At 42.6% G+C, this 20,966-nt stretch overlaps 1 protein-coding gene across 2 annotated transcripts in view; it reads left to right on the plus strand.

Annotated features, from left to right (window-relative positions):
- TGFBR2 (transforming growth factor beta receptor 2) overlaps positions 1-20,966 on the plus strand; it is a 101,773-nt gene that overhangs the window by 62,964 nt on the left and 17,843 nt on the right. For both annotated transcript variants that reach the window (XM_060109509.1, XM_060109510.1), the window contains 2 exons: positions 8,134-8,933; positions 10,602-10,743. In XM_060109509.1, the coding sequence (XP_059965492.1) occupies positions 8,134-8,933; positions 10,602-10,743 (942 nt within the window). The remainder of the gene's footprint in view (positions 1-8,133; positions 8,934-10,601; positions 10,744-20,966) is intronic.

Raw genomic sequence — 20,966 nt, forward strand, 5'->3', positions numbered from 1 at the left:
GCCCAGGGCTCTCTGGTTTTATGTGTGTGCCCTGTACTTCTGGGACGTCTGGCGAAGCCTGTGGATCTCTTCACAGTGATGTCTTCAAATGCATAAAATAGAATACACAGGAGTTCAAAGAAGATCAAACATAGTGTAATACAATTATCAAATATTAAAAAAAATGAATTTGTGATGTAGTAATATTTACTTCTATAGTAATGGTTTAACTAACAAGATCTAGCATCAGATCGAACAAATTGAAATGGCTAAGCGATGAATATAAAGGATTCACCGAGGCCTCTGCAACACATGTAAAGCGGCATGAAAATATCTGTGGTTTCTCTTGGTGACAAAGTCATAGGTGTCGCTAATGCTGGGAAATGTGAAATTTTAGTTAAAGGTTAGAGAAAATAAAAAGATGTCATTTTGCCCATTTAAATTTACACACTCCCAGAAGTCTATCTCTGGAGCCCAGGCTAAGAAAGTCTGCTGTTAACAGTGGAGAGCTGTGTGTGTATGAACCCTGGAAAAGTTCCCCTTGTTTGTAATGCCCCCCAGAACTCTGTGTGGCTCAGTGTTACATAACAAGGGAGTGTCATGTGAACATCACCTTTTGAGCACTGGTTACCTGTGTGCCCAAGAAACAATTCATGGAGGGTTCCATATCTTGAGTGCCCTACATTCTAGGTCCTGTGAAAGATTTTAGGGTTCTTCCTTGTGTGAGACTTTTCCTTCCCAGGCAGGGAAAAGATGCATATTTGCAAGAACACTAGTCCACTCTGGTTCTTAGTTAAGAGCCAAGGGGAACAGTCTGCACACCCGACACATTGTCTGAGAACTGCCCATAGTTCAGAGTTAAACCTTAGTGGACGGCCGTGAAATCACTTAGTCCAGCCCCCAGTGAAGAAAACCACTTTATCAAATTGAGAGCTTGTATGAAGTCATTCTTAATCAGCTCCCACTGATGTGAAGTTTAGAGACAGTATGGCATGGGGTTAAGAGCGGGGGTCTCTAATCAAACAGAGCTTGAGAAATTATTTAAACTGTCTGACCCTTAGCTTCCCTATCTGAAAAATTGGGTTTATAATAATAGCAGTATCTACCTCATAGGGTTTTTCTTTCAATTAAATATAAATATTATATGAAACTCTTGGCACACAGAGAAGTACATAATTTGTATTCGATAATTATGAGTTTCTGTGTAACTGGGGTCTGGCAAAAAGAAATACTTCCTGCTGGTCTCTGAGTAAAGAAGCTAGCTTGTACCTACTATAGCTATAGCTGTTGGTTTTTCTAGGAGCAGCTCAAGGGTTAACTCTGAGAGTGTGTGGGTGGCTTTGGTTTAGATAAAGCCACATCCCAAAGTTCCTTTCAGCCTGATTTGCTATTGTTAGGGTTTTTCACCACCGCTTTGAAATTTCAAGATTGACAGATGTTAATAGATAATTCCTTCCTCACCACATTTTTACCTGTAGGTTTTCAAAAAGAAATCAAAGGAAATTTGAGGGGAAAGTAATACTTTGGTTTCTGACATTGAAAGGGGGATTTCTAGAGTCTTCTTCAATTAATAAATTAAAGGAGATTTCTGTTTTTCTGTTTCCCTTAGCCTGAAGAAGACTAGAAATCAGCAAGGAAGACCCTTTTACATATATGGACAGGAATTAGAAAATAAAATTATCAGTAATACATAAACAGTTCATTTGGACATTTTACACCCTTTAATGAATTGGAGACATAGCTGAGTAATTATGCAGTTAATATTTAAAATTTTTTCATTGTGTTGTTTTCTTATATGTAAAAGAATATTCACATTGGACCAGAATGAATTCTCTCCAAATTCTGCCAATGCATTTCAGGTTGTTAAAATAACACCAATAGAAGAGGGGCTAGTAAACTTTTTCTGTAAAGGGCCAGGCAGTAAATAGTTTAGGCTTTCTGGGCCAGATATGATCTCTGTTGTATGAACTACTTAGTTTCTTTTTGTATTTAAACGACCCTTTAAAAATGAAAAATTCACAGCTCTTGAGGCTGTATAAGAGCAGCCTGTGGGCCCTGGGGCCATAGTTTGCCAACCCCTGCTGTAGAGCATAAAGAATGGGAGGGATGTTTTTTTTAATTGAAGTGTAGTTGACTTACAATGCTGTGTTAATTTCTGCTATACAGAAAAGTGATTCAGTTATACATACATATATATATATATATATATATATATATATATATATATATATATATATATATATATATACACACACACACATTCTTTTTTTTATATTCTTTTCCATTATGGTTTATCACAGGATATTGAATATAGTTCTCTGTGCTATAGAGACCCTGTTGTTTATCCATTCTATATATAAAAGCTTACATCTGCTAATCCCAGCCTCCCACTCCATCCCTCCCCCACCCCCCTCCCCCTTGGCAGTGTTCTCTATGTCCGTGATTCTGTTTCTGTTTCATAGATAGGTTCATTTGTATCATATTTTAGATACCACATGTAAGTGATACCACATGGTATTTGTCTTTCTCTTAATGACTTACTTCACTTAGTATGATAATCTCTAGGTCCATCCATGTTTCTGCAAATGGCATTATTTCATTCTTTTTATGGCTGAGTAGTATTCCATCATTGTATATATGTACCACATCTTCTTTATACAAGAATGGGAGGGATATTGTCCCACATAAGTAATCATTCATTCAGCTTCTATAGGAAACATTTGCTGAGTACCTAAGTGCCCTGCCCTGAGTCAGCTGCTGGGTAGAGCCTGGTGATAATATGTGTGGATTTACCCTTGTAGAGCTTACTTTTTCATGGGAAGAACAAGCAATCAGAGAATCAAACCCATTTATTTATAAGACATTTTATGTTGTTAAAGACAAGTGGCCACCTGAAGAAAACATGCCCATTGGATAGTCCCGATAGTAGAGGTGGAGTTATAGGAGGGGAACCTTATTTTCTGCTGCATCTCAGTATCATTTCAGCTGTCCCCTCAATCTTGATCTCCAGGTTCATTCTTTGCTGGACAAGAGAGACCATCCATACTTCTGCACAAGATCTTCTATTTCACTTGTAGTTCCAATCTTTCTTGTAATCACTTTGTCCCACCACACTGAAGCCTCTAGTCCCACCTGCCTTGGGTCCCACTCAAGCCTGACAGTGTAAGAACTTAGGTTTTCAAGATTCAATCACCAAATTGTTTCCTTCTTCCTATTCTTTAAAATTTTATTGAAGTATAGTTGATTTACAATGTTGTGCTAATTTCTTCTGTACAGCAAAGTGACTCAGTTATACAGACATATATATTCTTTTTTCATATTCTTTTCCATTATGGTTTGACACAGGATATTGAATATAGTTCCTTGTGCTATATAGTAGGACCTTGTTGTTTATCCATAGTTTGCCTCTGCTAATCCCAAATTCCCATTCCTTCCTGCCCCTCCCCCCCTCCCCCTTGGCAAGTCTGTTGTCTATATCTGTGAGTCTGTTTTTGTTTCGTAGATATGTTGATTTGTATCATATTTTAGATTCCACATATAAGTGATATCATATGGTATTTGTCTTTCTCTGTCTGACTTACTTCACTTAGTGTGATAATCTCTAGGTCCATCCATGTTGCTGAAAAATGGCATTATTTTATTCTTTTTGATGGCTAATATTCCATTGTGTGTGAGACACACACTACATCTTCTTTATCCATTCATCTGTTGATGGACATTTAGGTTGTTTCCATATCTTGGCTATTGTAAATAGTGCTGCTATGTACATAGGGGTGCATGCATCTTTTTGAATTATAGTTTTGTTAGAGTATATGCCCAGGAGTGGGATTGCTGTATCATATGGTGACTCTAGTTTTCGTTTTTTGAGGAATCTCCATACTGTTTTCCATAGTGGCTGCACCAATTTACATTCCCACCAACAGTGTAACAGGGTTCCCTTTTATCTGCACCCTCTCCAGCATTTGTTAATTGTAGACTTTTTAATGATGGGCATTCTGACTGGTATGAGGTGGTACCTCACTGTAGTTTTGCATTTTTCTAAAAATTAGCAGTGTTGAGCATCTTTTCATGTGCCAGTTGGCCACCTGTATGTCTTCTCTGGAGAAATGTCTATTTAGGTCTTGTGCCCATTTTTTTTTTTGCGGTACGTGGGCCTCTCACTGTTGTGGCCTCTCCCGTTGCGGAGCACAGGCTCCAGACGCGCAGGCTCAGCGGCCATGGCTCACGGGCCCAGCCGCTCCGTGGCATGTGAGATCTTCCCGGACCAGGGCATGAACCCATGTCCCCTGCATCGGCAGGCGGACTCTCAACCACTGCGCCACCAGGGAAGCCCTTGTGCCCATTTTTTGATTGGGTTTTTTTTGTTGTTGTTGTTGAGTTGTATGAGCTGTTTGGATATTTTGGAAATTAAGCCCCTGTCAGTCACATCTTTGCAGATATTTTCTCCCATTCTGTAGGTTTTCTTTTTGTTTTGTTTATGGTTTCCTTTGCTGTACAAAAGCTTGTAAGTTTGATTAGGTCCCATTTGTTTATTTTTGTTTTTATTTCTATTGCCTTGGGAGACTGACCTAAGAAAACATTGGTACAATTTATGTCAAAGACTTTTTTGCCTATGATCTCTTCTAGGAGTTTCATGGTGTCATGTCTTATGTTTCAGTCTTTAAGCCATTTTGAGTTTATTTTTGTGTCTGGTGTGAGGGTGTGTTCTAACTTCATTGATTTACATGCAGCTGTCTAACATTCTCAGCACCACTTGCTGAAGAGACTATCTTTTTCCCATTTTATATTCTTGCCTCCTTTGTTGAAGATTAATTGACTGTAGGTGTGTGAGTTTTTTTCTGGGCACTGTATTCTGTTCCATTGATCTGTATGTCTCTTTTTGTGCCAATACCATGCTGTTTTGATTGCTGTAGCTTTGTAGAAGTCTGGGAAGGTTATGCCTCCTGCTTTGTTTTCCTCAGGTTTGCTTTGGCTGGGTCTTTTATGGTTCCATATAAATTTTAGGATTTTTTGTTCTAGTTCTTTGAAAATGTCAGGGGTAATTTGATGGGGGTCACATTAAATCTGTAGATTGCTTTGGGTAGTATTGCCATTTTAATAGTATTAATTCTTCCAATCCAAGAGCATGGGATATCTTCCATTTCTTTGAATCATCTTTAATTTCTTTTATTAATGTTTTGTAGTTCTCAGCATACTAAGTCTTTCACCTCTGTGGTGAAGTTTATTGCTAAGTTGTTATTTATTTATTTTTTTTGATGTGCTTTTAAAAGGGATTGTTTATTTACATTCACCTTCTGATATTTCATTGTTAGTGTAAAGAAATGCAACCAATTTCTGTATGTTAATCTTGTATCCTGCTACCTTGTTGAATTTGTCTATTCTTTTTAATACATTCATGTATCTTCCTCCAAAATAGTGATTCTTTTTTCCTTTTGGTTGCTGAAATTCTGATGTTTGTGGGTACTTTTCATGTTTTTAGTGGCATAAATAGATGTAAGACCTAAGGCTTTCATCTAGAATAGTCAGTAGAAGTTGGCATTTCCACTTAGAACTTCCCTTAAGAATAGGTAGTTAATCATAGTGCCACTTGACATCGTCTTAGTTTCATTTCTCTCTGTGCTTCATTAAGTGAAGGCATCAAGTACCATTTAGGTAATGGGTTCCCTTTGAGAGATTATCTCTGTTCCACCTGGACTGTAGTCTCATCACTTTTTAAAATACACCGCCAGTAGGTGAATACTGCCAATTATATAATTATGAATCCATCCTTGGACATGATGTCTGGTCCCAAACCACCTACCCAAACTTTCCTCTCTATTCCTTTGTGCACAGTTGTCAGTTTGGGACTCCTGCTCTTCCTCGGGTAGATCCTGTATTCTTACTTCTTCACATAACATTCCTTCTTCCACCATTGACTGCTTCCCATCCTTCACTGGCCAGCTGACAGTCCTTACCACTGTGCCATCCCCGTCTCTCTGTCTTTCCCCACACTCCAGCACAGATGGGGGCACGCATTAGCTTCCATCCCAGACTGCTGGATGTTGCCAGGCAGGTGTAGCCACATCCTAATTTCTCTGCTGGGTCATCCCCACTTTGAGGGCTGTCCCATCCCCTAGTAGGACCTCAGTAGTGCTGTGTTTAATGAATGAATCTAGTTTCTGAGCATGAGGACTGCTCCTTAGTGGGCACCTTTGAGAGAAAATGAATGACTGATAAAGTAATAGAATTCTCGCATCCGTTTCCAGTGGAGACAGGCTAGCACAAAGCTCTCCCTGAACTAGAACTGTGTTTCCCTGACTCTTGCCCACTGAGCATCTCCATCCACGTTCTTCTTCCCAAGAAGAAAACTATTTAACCAGAGCCAACCAAGGCCAGCTCATGAATCAAGGTTTGAGGAACAACACATTGTAGTTACTTAGCTGGTGATAAGGGCTCTTCTCCATCCCCCACAGAGCCTGCCTCAGTGGTCCCAGTCAGGAAACTGGCCTGCACTTCCCTTCTATAACTTCTCTCACTAATGTTTCCATTATTGCTACTAAATATCCCTGTTCTATGAAGCTATAAATCACATGACACTGAAAAGAGAAACATTAGGGGGATATAAGGTAACTGACTTCCAAAGAGACCCTTGCCACACACCAGTAGGCCCAGAGCTGATGTTTCATGGTAGCCTGGGTGTTGAGCAGAACAGGACAAGTTAGAGTTTACAAAAGAGCACAGACTGCGGCAGGACTGTGGCTGTCTCTCTGTTTTCACGAGATACCATATACATGAGCACTCTGGAGGCAGGAGTTGTCATTTTCTGTATCCCCAAAACCTGCAGTGCTTGGAGCTTAGTGAACACTCAGTAAATGCTTCATCCATGTATTCAACACTTATTAAGGCCCTCATCTGTGCTAAGTGCTGGTTACAGTCATGGAGAAGAAAGGCATGGTCCCTGGCAGCATAGAGCTCTCAGTCTGCTGGGGTGGGGAAAGTAGGGAAAGGCAGATATGAAACCAATAAATGTAGTCATAGTTATTTAACTCAAATTGTGCTCACTTGTTGCACAGGAAAAATGTGGCATGCTATGAGAATATATAAAATAGAATGTTTTCCTAAATTTCCTTTAGGGAGTGACGTTTAAGCTGAGTTTTGTGGGGGGGTTTTGTGTTTTTGTTTTGTTTTTTTTTTAGCAGAGAAAGATTTATTGCAGGGCCATGCAAGGAGAACAGGTAGCTCATGCCCACCCCACCCCCAAACCCCCAAATCTCCCGAAGGGTTTCAGCAAAGCATCTTTTTAATTGAAGTATAGTTGATTTACAATGTTGTGCTAATTTCTGCTGTCCAGCAAAGTGATTCAGTTATACATATAGCTACATCCTTTTTTTAATATTCTTTTCCATTATGGTTTATCCCAGGAGATTGAATGTCGTTCCCTGTGCTATACAGTAGGAACTTGTTGTTTATCTATTTTATATATAATGGTTTGCATCTGCCAACCCCAAACTCCCAATCCATCCCTCTCCCACCTCCCCTACCCCTTGGCAACCACAAGCCTGTTCTCTGTGTCTGTGAGTCTGTTTCTGTTTTATAGATAAGTTCATTTGTGCCATATTTTAGATTCCACATGTAAATGATATCATATGGTTTTTGTCTTTATCTTTCTGATTTACTTCATTTAGTATGATCATGTCTAGGTCCATCCATGTTGCCGCAAATGGCATTATTTCATTCTTTTTTATGGCTGAGTAATATTCTATTGTATATATGTACCACATCTTCTTTATCCATTCCTCTGTCGATGGACATTTAGGTTGTTTTTATGTCCTGGCTATTGTGAATAGTGCCAGCAAACCATTTTTAAAGACCAGGCATGGGAGGGGCATCCCAGGGTATGTGATTAGCTCGTACACAATTCTCTGACTGGTTGATGTTGAGTTTTGATTTCTAAGATGAATTTTGAGGGAAGAGTAGGAGATACTGACTAGATGGCCAGAGGCAGGCAAGACTGGACAAGTGCACACTAGCATCCATGCCTGTAATAAAAACTCACCATATGCTGTCCACAAAAACTATGCTGAAGGTAAAACATACGATGCTTGGGGTGTGGACCACTTCCTTCCAGTGCACACCTGCTGACCCAGCTCCTTCTCTCCTTTGTTTCCACCTCAGAATACGCCACCAACAACCCTGACTTGCTGTTGGTCATCTTCCAAGTGACAGGTGTCAGCCTCCTGCCACCGCTGGGCATCGCCATTGCCGTCATCGTCACCTTCTACTGCTACCGCGTCCACCGGCAGCAGAAGCTGAGCCCGGCCTGGGACTCGGGCAAGCCGCGCAAGCTGATGGAGTTCAGTGAGCACCTGGCCATCATCCTGGAGGATGACCGCTCCGACATCAGCTCCACCTGCGCCAATAACATCAATCACAACACGGAGTTGCTGCCCATTGAGCTGGACACCCTGGTGGGCAAAGGGCGCTTCGCCGAGGTCTACAAGGCCAAGTTGAGGCAGAACACATCTGAGCAGTTTGAGACCGTGGCCGTCAAGATCTTCCCCTATGAAGAATATGCCTCCTGGAAGACGGAGAAGGACATCTTCTCGGACATCAACCTCAAGCACGAGAACATCCTGCAGTTCCTGACAGCTGAGGAGCGCAAGACGGAGCTGGGCAAGCAGTACTGGCTGATCACCGCCTTCCACGCCAAGGGCAACTTGCAGGAGTACCTGACGCGCCACGTCATCAGCTGGGAGGACCTGCGCAGGCTGGGCGGCTCGCTGGCCCGTGGCATCGCGCACCTGCACAGCGACCACACACTGTGCGGCCGACCCAAGATGCCCATCGTGCACAGGGACCTCAAGAGCTCCAACATCCTGGTCAAGGGAGACCTCACCTGCTGCCTCTGTGACTTCGGCCTCTCCCTGCGGCTGGACCCCACTCTGTCTGTGGATGACCTGGCCAACAGTGGGCAGGTAGGGCAGCCCCGGCCCCCTTGGGCCCCTCCCCTTGCTACTGGCACCCCTCCCTCTCATCTCCATCAGGCCTGCACTCTGACACTGGTCCAGGGAATCCAGTTAATCCTGAGTGCACCCCGCTCTCGTGCCAGGGTACCTCTGCCAACCAGCAGCATTTCTCTCCCTGGTTCTCTAGATCCTTACCAGCTTAGGACAGGCATTTCTCCTTGAGTCAGTCCTCATTTCTCTTCCATTTGGACATTATTTTCCTTTGCTTCGAACACTGCTAGTACTGTATCTCTATCTTTTTCCTGTATCTCTTATCTTTATCTTAGGGTTGTACTCAGCCCTTGCTACTCTGTACTCTTGGTCCTTATACTGGGTTTTTTTTGGTTTTGGTTTTTTTTTTTTTTTTTTTACCATTCTAGAAGGCAGTCTCCTTGAAGTCCAAATCCACATCTATTTGGTCACATCCATCACAAGGCCTTGAACAGGGAAAGTGACCAATAAGTATTTGTAGAGTGAGTGACGGACTGGGTGAAGGAAGAGTTCCTCTTCTGAAGCATCTCACAGATTAAAATTGAAACCTTTTTGGTTAAGGAGCTATTAGATACTAACATTACCGTCATTCTCTATGTTTCACATGCCAGAAGCTTGGCTGTGGATTAGAGTGAAGTGTTGAGAGCACCGTTGTTTCCTCTAACCAGGCTGAGGGGAGTGCTTTTGAAGCATCTAGTCACTGCACAGGCAGCTCTCCGGGTCCATGGCCACACATCCAAGTGTAGAGATAAACATGTTGAAACATGGACAGATTACTGTGCCAGGGTAACAAGTCATGCAATGACCTTTTAAAAAGAAAAATTTCTTCTAATGCATGCCAGTAAGAAGCGTTATTTGGGGTGATATTATCAACTCACTTGACATTCCCTGGATCCTTGGGAAGGTAGGATTTCATTGTTATTTAGTCAGTCTATACAAGCTGCATTATCAAACATTCAAGTGATTTTTTTTCCCCAGAAGCATTTCTTCTATGTTCCTATGTATCGCAGTGTTTTCATACTACCATTCATCATTCAAATAAAACTACATAGCATGCCCATCAAAATTATAAAATGACCAGGTTTGGGCTCTTAATGGAAATACTTTCATACAATTCCATTTAGCAGAGATTTTATGTAATTATACGACATTCTCGGCACACTAGAATGTGCCATGGGGTAAACAAAGAAGATTAAGACAACTCTCAAGTGACAAAAAATTAATGGCAATTATTATTTCACCACAAATCTTGGAGTTACAAGGGTGAAAAGAAATTTAATTTGCAAAAACGAAAATCAACATCAAAAATATCACTGATGTGGTCACTCAGGTTCAAGGATGTTATTGTGTACGTGATATGATGACATATGTCACAGGGCTAAACAAAGCAGCTCTGGGTTTTGGCATTTCTTTATTATGGCATTTTTATTTTGTTATATTCATTAAAGGATTTTCAGGGAGAGAACACCTATTTTTAAAAAAATCATTACATAAGCTGTACCTTTCTGTGCAGGTCTTGTTACTTTAAAAAGCGTTGTGCTTTTTAAAGGTCCACTACCCATGTAGGGGACAAACATCAGCTATATTTTGAAAATAGGTATGCAGCTGGAATTCAGTGATGGGCCTCAATGTCTGTTTTTGCTTTAGGTGGGAACGGCGAGATACATGGCTCCAGAGGTCCTAGAGTCCAGGATGAATCTGGAGAATGTCGAGTCCTTCAAGCAGACAGATGTCTACTCCATGGCCCTGGTGCTCTGGGAGATGACGTCTCGCTGCAGCGCAGTGGGAGGTAGGCGTGGACACCGTCGCGGTGCCGTGGTGCCTCACGTGCCTTCGAGCGCTATGTCGTGCTCTTTGCTTCCACATGGTTCCAGGGATACAGAGTGCTCATTGAGAGCTGGTAGGACACAGCTATTCCAGAACGATCCGGAATGGTGCTAAAAAGCCTAGGCCTTATAGCTGAAAGCCAGGTTTGGAGCATAAAGCATTTTATCTCCTTTCCTGAAGTTTATAATTACTTTTCTCTTGACCCATCGCGCCACAGATATTTACATATCAGGCAAGAGATGAACACTAGTAATATTTATAAGAATTATTTCTGCTTATCAAATGGGTACCATGATTCAGAAAAGTATCTGACTTTTGTTTCTTTTTGTATTTTAAGGTTTTTCAGAATTATATGGTACAGGAACTGGATTTGACTCAAACTTTACTTTTATGGACATAACTTTCCTTTGTTGAACAAAACAAGCAAAATGGTTTGACATATTTGTTTAGATTTTGAAAAATCTAATGGAGAGAGGTTATTGAGGAATGCAGTATTCTTCAGGGGTACGGGGGGATGTCATCGTTTTAGAGAGCACTGTCCCTTGATCTTCTTGGAGATGGGACTGGCTAATGTCCACATCACTTTATCCTTTTCTGACCCTTCTCTCAGTGGTTTCCGTCAGGGTCTTAGGTCTCACCTTAGAAAACTGATGTATCCCAACCTGGTCCTGGCTAGATGCTAAGTCAAGTCAAGCTAACAATTTTAACCCTTTGTTTTGTAATAATGTTAGACACACAGAATCATTGTGTGAGTAGCACAGGGAGTTCCCATACGCTCTTCACCCAGCTTCCCCTTGTGCTAACACCTTACCTAAACCAAGCACAGCTGCGGAAGATTGGACATTGACATTGGTACCATGTCTTTAATTAATCTATAGGACTAACTTGTATTTCCAAGCCCCTAGTAATGGGGAACAGGATCCACTCCAGGATTCCATGTTACCTTAGTGTCCAGGCCACCTCAGTCTCCTTTGATGTGTGATGGTTGCTCAATCTGTGTTTCTTTCGTGACCTTGACACTTGGGAAGAATTCAGACCAGGTATTTTATAGACTGTCTGTCACTTTGGGTTTCTCTGATGTTTTCTCATGATTAGATTGACGTTGTGCATTTTTAGGCAAGAATACCACAGAAATGATGTTGAGCCCTACTCAGGGTGTCACATGTGGGTGGAGATGCCAGTGTGCTGTCCAATCTCATCACGTGGTGAAGGTGTCTCCACATTTCTCCCTGTAAAGACTACCTTTTCCATTTGTAATTAATACAAATCTTGTGGGAAGGCACTTTGACCTGTTTCTACTAAACACCTGTTTAGTAAGGAGACTAGACCTGTTTTTTTACCATTATTTTACCTGCTAATTCTAGGGTCCATCAGTAGTTCTTGCCAGCTACAATTATTACTGTAATATTTGCCTAATGGTGATTTTCTATTTTTCTTATCCCTTCTACATTTATTCATAGATATTCTGCTTATAAAATATCCTTTCTCTCACCAGCCCCTTTTATTTATTCATTTTACTATGTATTTATATGAGTGTGAAGTTGTGGATATATATCTTATTCTATGGGTATTTAATATTACCAATATTTATTTTGTCGCTTAGATTTAACAGCTTTGGTCACTGGGCCAAACTACCTAGCATTTTGCTCCAGGTGGATCTGGTTGGCACCATTTCCTGCTCTGATAATTCCTCCTCTTGAGAACTTTCTTAGCTGACTCTCTAGGATGGGTCCTGCTGGGAGCCTTGCTGTCCCATCACCTGTTTCCCTGGGTCCTTGCATGGGGATGGCACTTCCTGTCTGGCTGACCCTGTTATTTTCTGGTTTCCTGCCTGAGATGTCTTCCCCCATAGCACTTCCAAAAGTTAACAGTTTTTTCTTGCACAGTGAAATTTGTTTAATCAAGTTTCAGCCACTGAGAATCATTTTGTGCTTGAAAGCTTTGACAGCTCGAAAATGAATCCTTAGACCAGACCAGCGTGAGTTGTGTCAGAAGAGACGATGATGCTGTTGTCATCGTCTCAGAATAAATTTACCTCGTTTTCGGTATCTCTCTTATCCTTTCAAGCCCCGTCATTCTATAAACGTGAGCTGGAGACTGTGTCCCTGTCTTCCCCTCTGGCAGTGCCGCCAGCTTCTTAAGGCCTGATGTGAGCTCCCTGCTTCCATGTTTATCAATGCCTGACGCCCTTTCCTGTGGATATTTGCTGAGTGTGGAAGAATTCAGGCTAACGGGGAAGAACTGAGTTCACCAGCTTTTACAAGGTCTAAAAACGGATACAGTATAAATAAGTTTTCCCAAGGAAGGAACAGGGTCCCATTTGTTCAGCAAGCCTCAAAAAACCTTTCATAACCTTTAGGATAAGAACAGACAGCTTTAGGGAACCGGAAAGAGGCCATCCCGGTTTTCATTTTGTTTGATCTTAAGCCCACAGTACTGTTCCTCCCATCTCCGCTCAGGCTGCAAAAATCAAAGTTCTTTGTCTATCCTCACTTTTGTCCAGCAGACAGCCCTTCACTTGATTAAGTGCATGAACTCATGTATTAAACCCTTTCTTTTGCCTTCTTTTAAAAGTACTTTTTTTTTCTGTTTTGTTTTCTGTTTTTTTGTGTCTGTGCTTCAGAAACCATGAAGGCAGATTTTCAGCCTAGTCTTAATTACAGAGACTTTTATATTTAAAGAGCGACTTAGAGGGTACATTGAAGTTAGTACCTCCTAAGGGAAGTTAGGGTGTGTTCCCTCTAACCTGTTGTACAAACACAGATGGAAGGACAGGTATTTCCATGAAGAAGCTTGCTGTCTACTGATGAAACAGACTTTTTTTTTTCTCCTTTACTTTTAAAAACTTTGCACATTCAGACACATTTCTTACCTTACACATAAAATAGACAATATTCCCCTAGTTGATATTACACTTTAATTTATACAGAGAGAGGGCAGGATATAAAAGGGCTTTTCTGAAGCTTAAACTTCTTTCTGTGACCTGAAAATACAGCATATGTAATTACTATTTTTCACGGACAGTCTCATTTCAGAAAAGGAAATGTGGAAAATGCTTACCTCAGTGTGATGAGTTATAGATTGATATTTTATTTCACAATATAGATCAACTGATATTCTCTCCCATTTATTCTGAGTAGCAGGACATCTAACTGAATGAAGCAGGAGACTAGGCATCAAAGGACGGTCTTGCAGGAGGAGAAGGTGAAATCTCAGCTTTCCTGACTCGAGTGACTCTGTTCTGTTCTCAAGGCTGAGCCCAAACTCTTGGCATGGATGCCCAGCAGGCCTTGCCTGCTTCTCTCTGTGTTTATCACAGGTCTTAGTGCTAGGCTTTGTCTCGTACTATTTACTGGGCCTGGAACACTGAAGGAGACTTTTTTACAGGCGAGGCAGGGGACAAGAGACTGAGTGCCCAGATTGGCTAAAGGGAGTTCAACAGTAGGGTCAGGCAAGGAGGGTTAGGTCAGCTCTCAAAGGAACAATGAGGCTTCGAAGTATCCTCTCTGTGCAAGTAGTACAGAGGAAACACAAACAAGAGACAACACAACGCTGGAGAAGCCGCACTCTCCTCAGATGAGAAAATGCAGAGGTGGTAATAGCACTCTTTGGAAGCCAGTTGGTCCAGCTCCCTTACCACAAGATTCCACCTAGGAGCTCAAGAGACGGGTTGTCATAAATGAAGAGAGTCGTCAAAAGGGAAAGACTTTCTGGTAGAAGTAGGTTTGGTCCAGATGAAGAAGGCCACCGAGAAACGATAACTGCCGTTACATAAGCAATTGCTTCATGGAACAACTCATTCCATCTACCAAGGACTTTTTGAAGGGTGTGCTGTTACTAGCTCCATTTTACAGATGGGAAAACTGAGGTCTTAGGGGTGGGAAGGTTGTGGAGACAAGCATCAGAGCCCTGTTGTCTGGCTCTGGCCCACAGGCCCTAACCTTCCTAGTACAGTGTTGGCCTGACCAATGGAGAGCATGTATAGCCCATGGCAGCTAGGACTACCATTATTATTTTTACAGAAGGGGGTAGTCAGTGCTACTCTGTGTACTGTGGCCTTTGACTCGAAGCCTTTCTGGAAGCTTCTGGCAAGACAGTCACACACTTGGGGAACATTCAGTGATGGCCTCACTTCTGAACATTTCCAGTGGTTGACTTTCCTCTCACCTCTGGGTGAGTCTCTGTTAAAAGAATCCCAAGGCTATTAAATGCTGTAGTGTGTTACAGCCTCAGTGCCTTGAAGTCTGAGATAACTTCCTTATCCTTATTTCTCTGAAGATATATCTATTCATTCTTTCATTCACTAAACCAATATTTATTGAGTACCTACTGCATGGAAGGCATTACTCAAAGTGCTGAGGGTACAGAGACTCTCAGGAGATGGCAGAGTAGAAGGATGTGAGCTCACCCCCCTCACAAAAACACCAAAATCACAACTAACTGCTGAACAAACATCGATAAAAAAAATGCTGGAGGCTACCAAAAAAGATATACTACATCCAAAGACAAAGAAGCCACAACAAGACGGTAGGAGGGATGCAATCGTGATAAAATCAAATCCCATACCCATCGGGTGGGCAACACACAAACTAGAAAATAATTATATGGCAGAAGTTCTCCCACACGAGTGAAAGTTCTGAGCACCACATCAGGGTCCCCAGCCTGGGGGTCTGGCATCAGGAGCCCCCAGAGCATCTGCTCTGAAGGCCAGTGGGGTTTGATTGCAGGAATTCCACAGGAATGGGGAAAACAGAAACTCCACTCTTGGAGGGTGCACACAAGGTTTCGTGCACATCAGGACCCAGGGGAAAAAGCAGTGACCTCATGAGAGCCTGGGCCAGACCTACCTGCTATTATTAGAGGGTCTCCTGTGCAGGTAGGGTGTGGCTCTGGCTCACTTCGGGGACAAAGACAGTGGTGGCGGTAGTTCTGGTGAGTACTCATTGGCATGAGCCCTCCTGGAGGCCACCATTTTCTCACCAAGACCTGGCCCCACCCAACAGCCTGTAGGCTCCAATGCTGGGACACCTCAGGACAAACAAACAACAGGGTGGGGACACAGCCCCACCCGTCAGCAGAAAAGCTGTCTAAAATCTTCCTGAGCCCATAGCTTCCTGCTAAACACACCCCTTGACAAAAGCCTGCCCACCAGAGGGACAAGACCCAGCTCCAGCCACCAGTGGGCAGGTACCAGTCCCTCCCACCAGGAAGCTGGCACAAGCCCATTGAACCAGCCTTATCCACCGGGGGCAGACAGCAGAAGCAAGAAGAAATAAAACCCTGCAGCCTGTGGAACAGAAACCACAATCACAGAAAGTTACACAAAGAGGTGGCAGATGAATATGTTCCAGATGAAGGAACAAGATACCCCGGGAGAACAACTAAGTAAAGTGAAGATAGGCAATCTACCTAAAAAAGAATTTTCATACACCACAATCAAGTGGGATTTATCTCAGGGATACAAGGATTTTTCAATATCTGCAAATCAATCAGTATGGTACACCACAATAATAATTTAAAGAATAAAAACCATATGATCATCTCAATAGATGTAGAAAAGCTTTGGACAAAATTCAACACCAATTTATGATGAAAACTCTCCAGAAGGTGGGCATAGAGGAAACATACGTCAACATAGTTAAGGCCGTATATGACAAACCTACAGCTAATATCATGCTCTGAGGAAATGCTTTCAGCTTTTCACTGTTAAGATCAGGAACAAGACAAGGATGTCCACTCACCACTTTTATTCACCATAGTTTTGGAAGTTCTAGCCATGGCAATCAGAGCTGAAAAAGAAATAAAAAGAATCCACATTGGAGAAGAAGGAAAACTATCACTGTTTGCAAATAACATGATACTATACATAGAAAATCCTAAAGATGTTACCAGAAGACTACTAGAGCTCATCAATGTATTTGGTAAAGTTGCAGGATACAAAATTAATACACAGAAATCTGTTGCATTCCTATACACTAACAACAAAAGGTCAGAAAGAGAAATTAAGGAAACAATCCCATTTACCATCGCATCAAAAATAATAAAATACCTAGGAATAAACTTACCTAAGGAGGCAAAAGACGTGTATTCAAGAAACTAAGATGGTGATGAAATAACTCAAAGATGACACATACAGATGGAAAGATATACCATGTTCTTGGATTGGAAGAATCAATATTGTCAAAATGACTGTACTGCCCAAGGCAATCTACAGATTCAATGCAGTCCCTATCAAATTACCAATGGCATTTTTCACAGAACTGGAACAAAAAATCTTAAAATTTGTATGGAGATACAAAAGGCCCCGAATAGCCAAAGCAATCTTGAAAAAGAAAAACAGAGCCAGAGGAATCAGGCTCCCCGACTTCAGACTATACTATAAAGCTCCAGTCATCAAAACAGTATGGTACTAGCACAAAACCAGAAATATAGGTCAATGGAACAGGATAGAAAGCCCAGAAATGAAACCACACACCTGTGGTCAATTAATGTACAACAAAGGAGGCAAGACTATACAATGGAGAAAAGACAGTCTCTTCAATAAGTGGTGCTGGGTAAACTGGAATGCTACATGTAAAAGAATGAAATTAGAACATTCTTTAACACCAAAAATAAACTCAAAATGGATTAAAAACCTAAATGTAAGACTGTACACTATAAAACTCTTAGAGGAAAACATAGGAAGAACAGTCTCTGACATAAATTGCAGCAATATCTTTTTTGATCCGTCTCCTAGAGTAATGGAAATAAAAACAAAAATAAACAAATGGGACCTAATTAAACTCAAAAGCTTTTGCACAGCAGAAGAGAACATAAACAAAATGAAAAGACAGCCCACAGAATGGGAGAAAATATTTGCAAACGATGCGATCGACAGGGATTAATCTCCAAAATATACAAGCAGCTCATGCAGCTCAATATCCAAAAAAAAAAAAACCCAATCAAAAAATGGGCAAAAGATCCTAAATAGACATTTCTCCAAAGAAGACATACAGATGGCGAAGAGGCACATGAAAAGATATTCAGCATTACTAGTTATTAGAGAAGTGCAAATTGAAACTACAATGAGATATCACTTCACACCAGTCAGAATGGCCATCACCAAAAAGTCTACAAACAATAAATGTTGGAGAGGGTGTGGAGAAAAGGGAACCCTCTTGCAGTGCTGGTGGGAATGAAAATTGGTGCAGCCACTATGGAGACCAGTATGGAGGTTCCTTACAAAACTAAAAATAGACCTATCATATGATCCAGCAATCCCACTCCTGGGCATATATCCAGGGAAAACCATGGGTCAAAAGGATACGTGTACCCCAATGTTCATTGTAGCACTGTTTATAATAATCAAGACACAGAAGTAACCTAAATGTCCATCAACAGATGAATGGATAAAGATGTGGTACATATATACAATTGAATATTACTCAGCCATTAAAAAGAATGAAATAATGCCATTTGCAGCAACATGGGTGGACCTGGAGCTTATCATAGTAAATGAAGTAAGACAGAGAAAGACAAATATCCTATGATATTGCTTATATGTGGATTCTAAAAAAAATGATACAAATGAACTTATTTACAAAACAGAAACAGACTTAGAAAACACACTTATAGTTACCAAAGGAACAAGGCTGGCCGGCAGGGAGTGATAAATTGGGAGTTTGGGATTGACATATACACACTACTATATTTTAAATAGATCGTCAACAAGGACCTGCTGGTGGCTCAATGGTTAAGAATCTGCCAAAGCAGGAGACACGGGTTCGAGCCCTGGTCCGGAAGATCCCACATGCTGTGGAGCAACTTAGCCCATGTGCCACAACTACTGAGCCTGCGCTCTAGAGCCTGCGAGCCACAACTACTGAAGCCCGCATACCTAGAGCCCATGCTCCACAACAAGAGAAGCCACAGCAGTGAGAAGGCTGTGCACCACAACAAAGTGTGGCCCCTGCTCGCTGCAACTAGAGAAAGCCCGTGTGCAGCAACAAAGATCCAATGCAGCCAAAATTAAATAAATTAATTAAAAAATAATAATAATAATACCTGAGAAATGTACAGTATGACCTCAAAGGAAAAAAAAATACTAAGCACAGGGAACTCTGCTTAGTATTCTGAAATAACCTCTAAAGGAAAAGAATCTGAAAAAGAATAGATATATGTATATGTATAACTGGATCACTTTGCTGTACGCCTGAAACTAACACAAATTGTAAATCAACTGTAGTCCAATTTAAAATAAAAATTAAAAGAAAATGCTAAGGATGCAGCAGTAGAAAAAAAAAGAGTCCCTGTCCTCAAGGGACTGGGTGTCTAATGAAGAACTACTATGCTAGAGAGACAAGTACTGCATGAATAGATATAAAATCATAACTTAAGGGCTGGGCTGGGTGTGTGTGTGATGATTGCAGAAAGAAAAACAAAACAGAGTTAGGGGATAGCTAATAACAGGGGTTGTTATTTCAGGCACTTGGGTCATCTGAAAGTACAGAAAAGAGAAACCAAGAAAATAGGTTTTTCAGAGTTGCTTGAGGAGGGAACAAATGGAAGGAGGTGGCCAGTGTGTTACTGTTTTATAAAGAAGGAGGAAAGCCATGAACTCACCATCCCTCCAGGACAAATCAGGAGAGTTGTTCTCTTCTACAAAGAAGTCTCTGTCCTGGCTTTCGGCTTGTCTGGTGTCCATGTAAGTGTTTGCACCGTGTGTGGTGTGTGGGAAGCGGAGGAAGGTGGGTCCTTCAGGGCCCCCTCTGGGAGCACAGCAGGCACAATATTCACGTCACCCCAGCCAACCGGGCCCCCAGGCTGGCTGACTTCCAAATCCCTGGCCATGTCAGCCTTTGAATAGCAGCTGACACACAGCAGCCAGCTGAGCAAGTATTTTCACAAGAGGAGAAACACAACCCCAGCTTGCTGCAGCCTGTGAGGCAGACAAAACATGCAAAAGAATCAAAAGGAAAGGAGGGAAGAAAAAAAAGAGGGGTGGGAGAGGAGTGAAGAGAGCCTGGGATCGCAGCCTTCATCTGCCTGCATTTCCAGGCAGGATAATTTGGAAGGAAGGCAGATACAAAAGTCAGGGTTGTGCTCAGGGGAAAACTGCCAACAACTTCACGGCTCTATGAAGTTGGAACCACGATCAAAACAGCAGCTGCAGACCAGATGCTGACTTTCAGGGAGTGAGCATCTCCGCTGCCTGGGTCCCCTCTGAGCTCCAGAGCCGGAGACGGCAGACTTTTTCTCCTGAGAGCCTCCAGCCAGACAAAGAGATGCTGTGGGGCCGGGATGGGGCGGTGGCCCTCAGTGAAAGGACTGAGGGGAGGACGGGATAGGGGTGGGAAGAAGAGCAGAGAGATCTAAAAGTTTCTTAGAACAGAGGCTGTGTGAGGCCCTCAAGGAAATCCCAAGGTCCCTGTTGCGCCTATAGGGAGGCAGCCAGCTGAGGCGCGCGAGAGAGCCTGGTCCCAGCAGGTGGTCCTGCCGTTGGTGAGCGGGGCGTCTGCCTTGGGTTGGGTGCCTCGGGTCCTGGAACAGGAGCCCAAGCTGTGCGTTCTGCAGGAAAAAGAGGGCAGGAAAAGCCACAGAGAGAAGGAACAGGCAGTGAGTCAGGAAGGGGAGGGAGCTGATGAGCCCTGTGCTAGCAGGCAGGTCACCACGGGGACAACCAGAGCATGATCCCACTGGGGACCCTGGCAGTGCACAGAGCCCACGTGCACCTCAGCATCACACCCCCGGCTCAAGGAAGCCTGGTTTATCTTCCAACCCCCATCTGCTGCTGATTGAGGGCTGCCCTTGGGGCACGTTGGGAGGGTGGACCCCAGTTGCCGGCCTGACCCTCTTGGACTTGAGCCAGCGTGGGTGCACAGCGTGAGTGCTGAGCGCTGTGGCCAGCGTCCTAGGGTAGTAAGCGTGCCCTCGGCCGGCATCTGCGGTTCGGCATATGCGGATCCAGCCACTCATGGATCTTGTACCGTGTTTACAGTCCACGGTTGCTTGAATCGTGGATGCAAAGCTCGCATATACAGAGGGGCAAATATGGGGCTTGTGCATCTGCAGATGTTGGTATCTGCCTCTGGTCCTGGAACCAACACCCCACGAGTACCGAGGGAGGACTTTGTTAATGATGGCCAGCACTTGCGCTTTCTCTTGTCTTGTGGATACAGAAACTGAGGCACAAAGAGTTGATGTCTC

The sequence above is a fragment of the Mesoplodon densirostris genome, chromosome 10 (assembly GCF_025265405.1).
Source record: "Mesoplodon densirostris isolate mMesDen1 chromosome 10, mMesDen1 primary haplotype, whole genome shotgun sequence".
In the NCBI taxonomy this organism is placed as follows: Eukaryota; Metazoa; Chordata; class Mammalia; order Artiodactyla; family Ziphiidae; genus Mesoplodon; species Mesoplodon densirostris.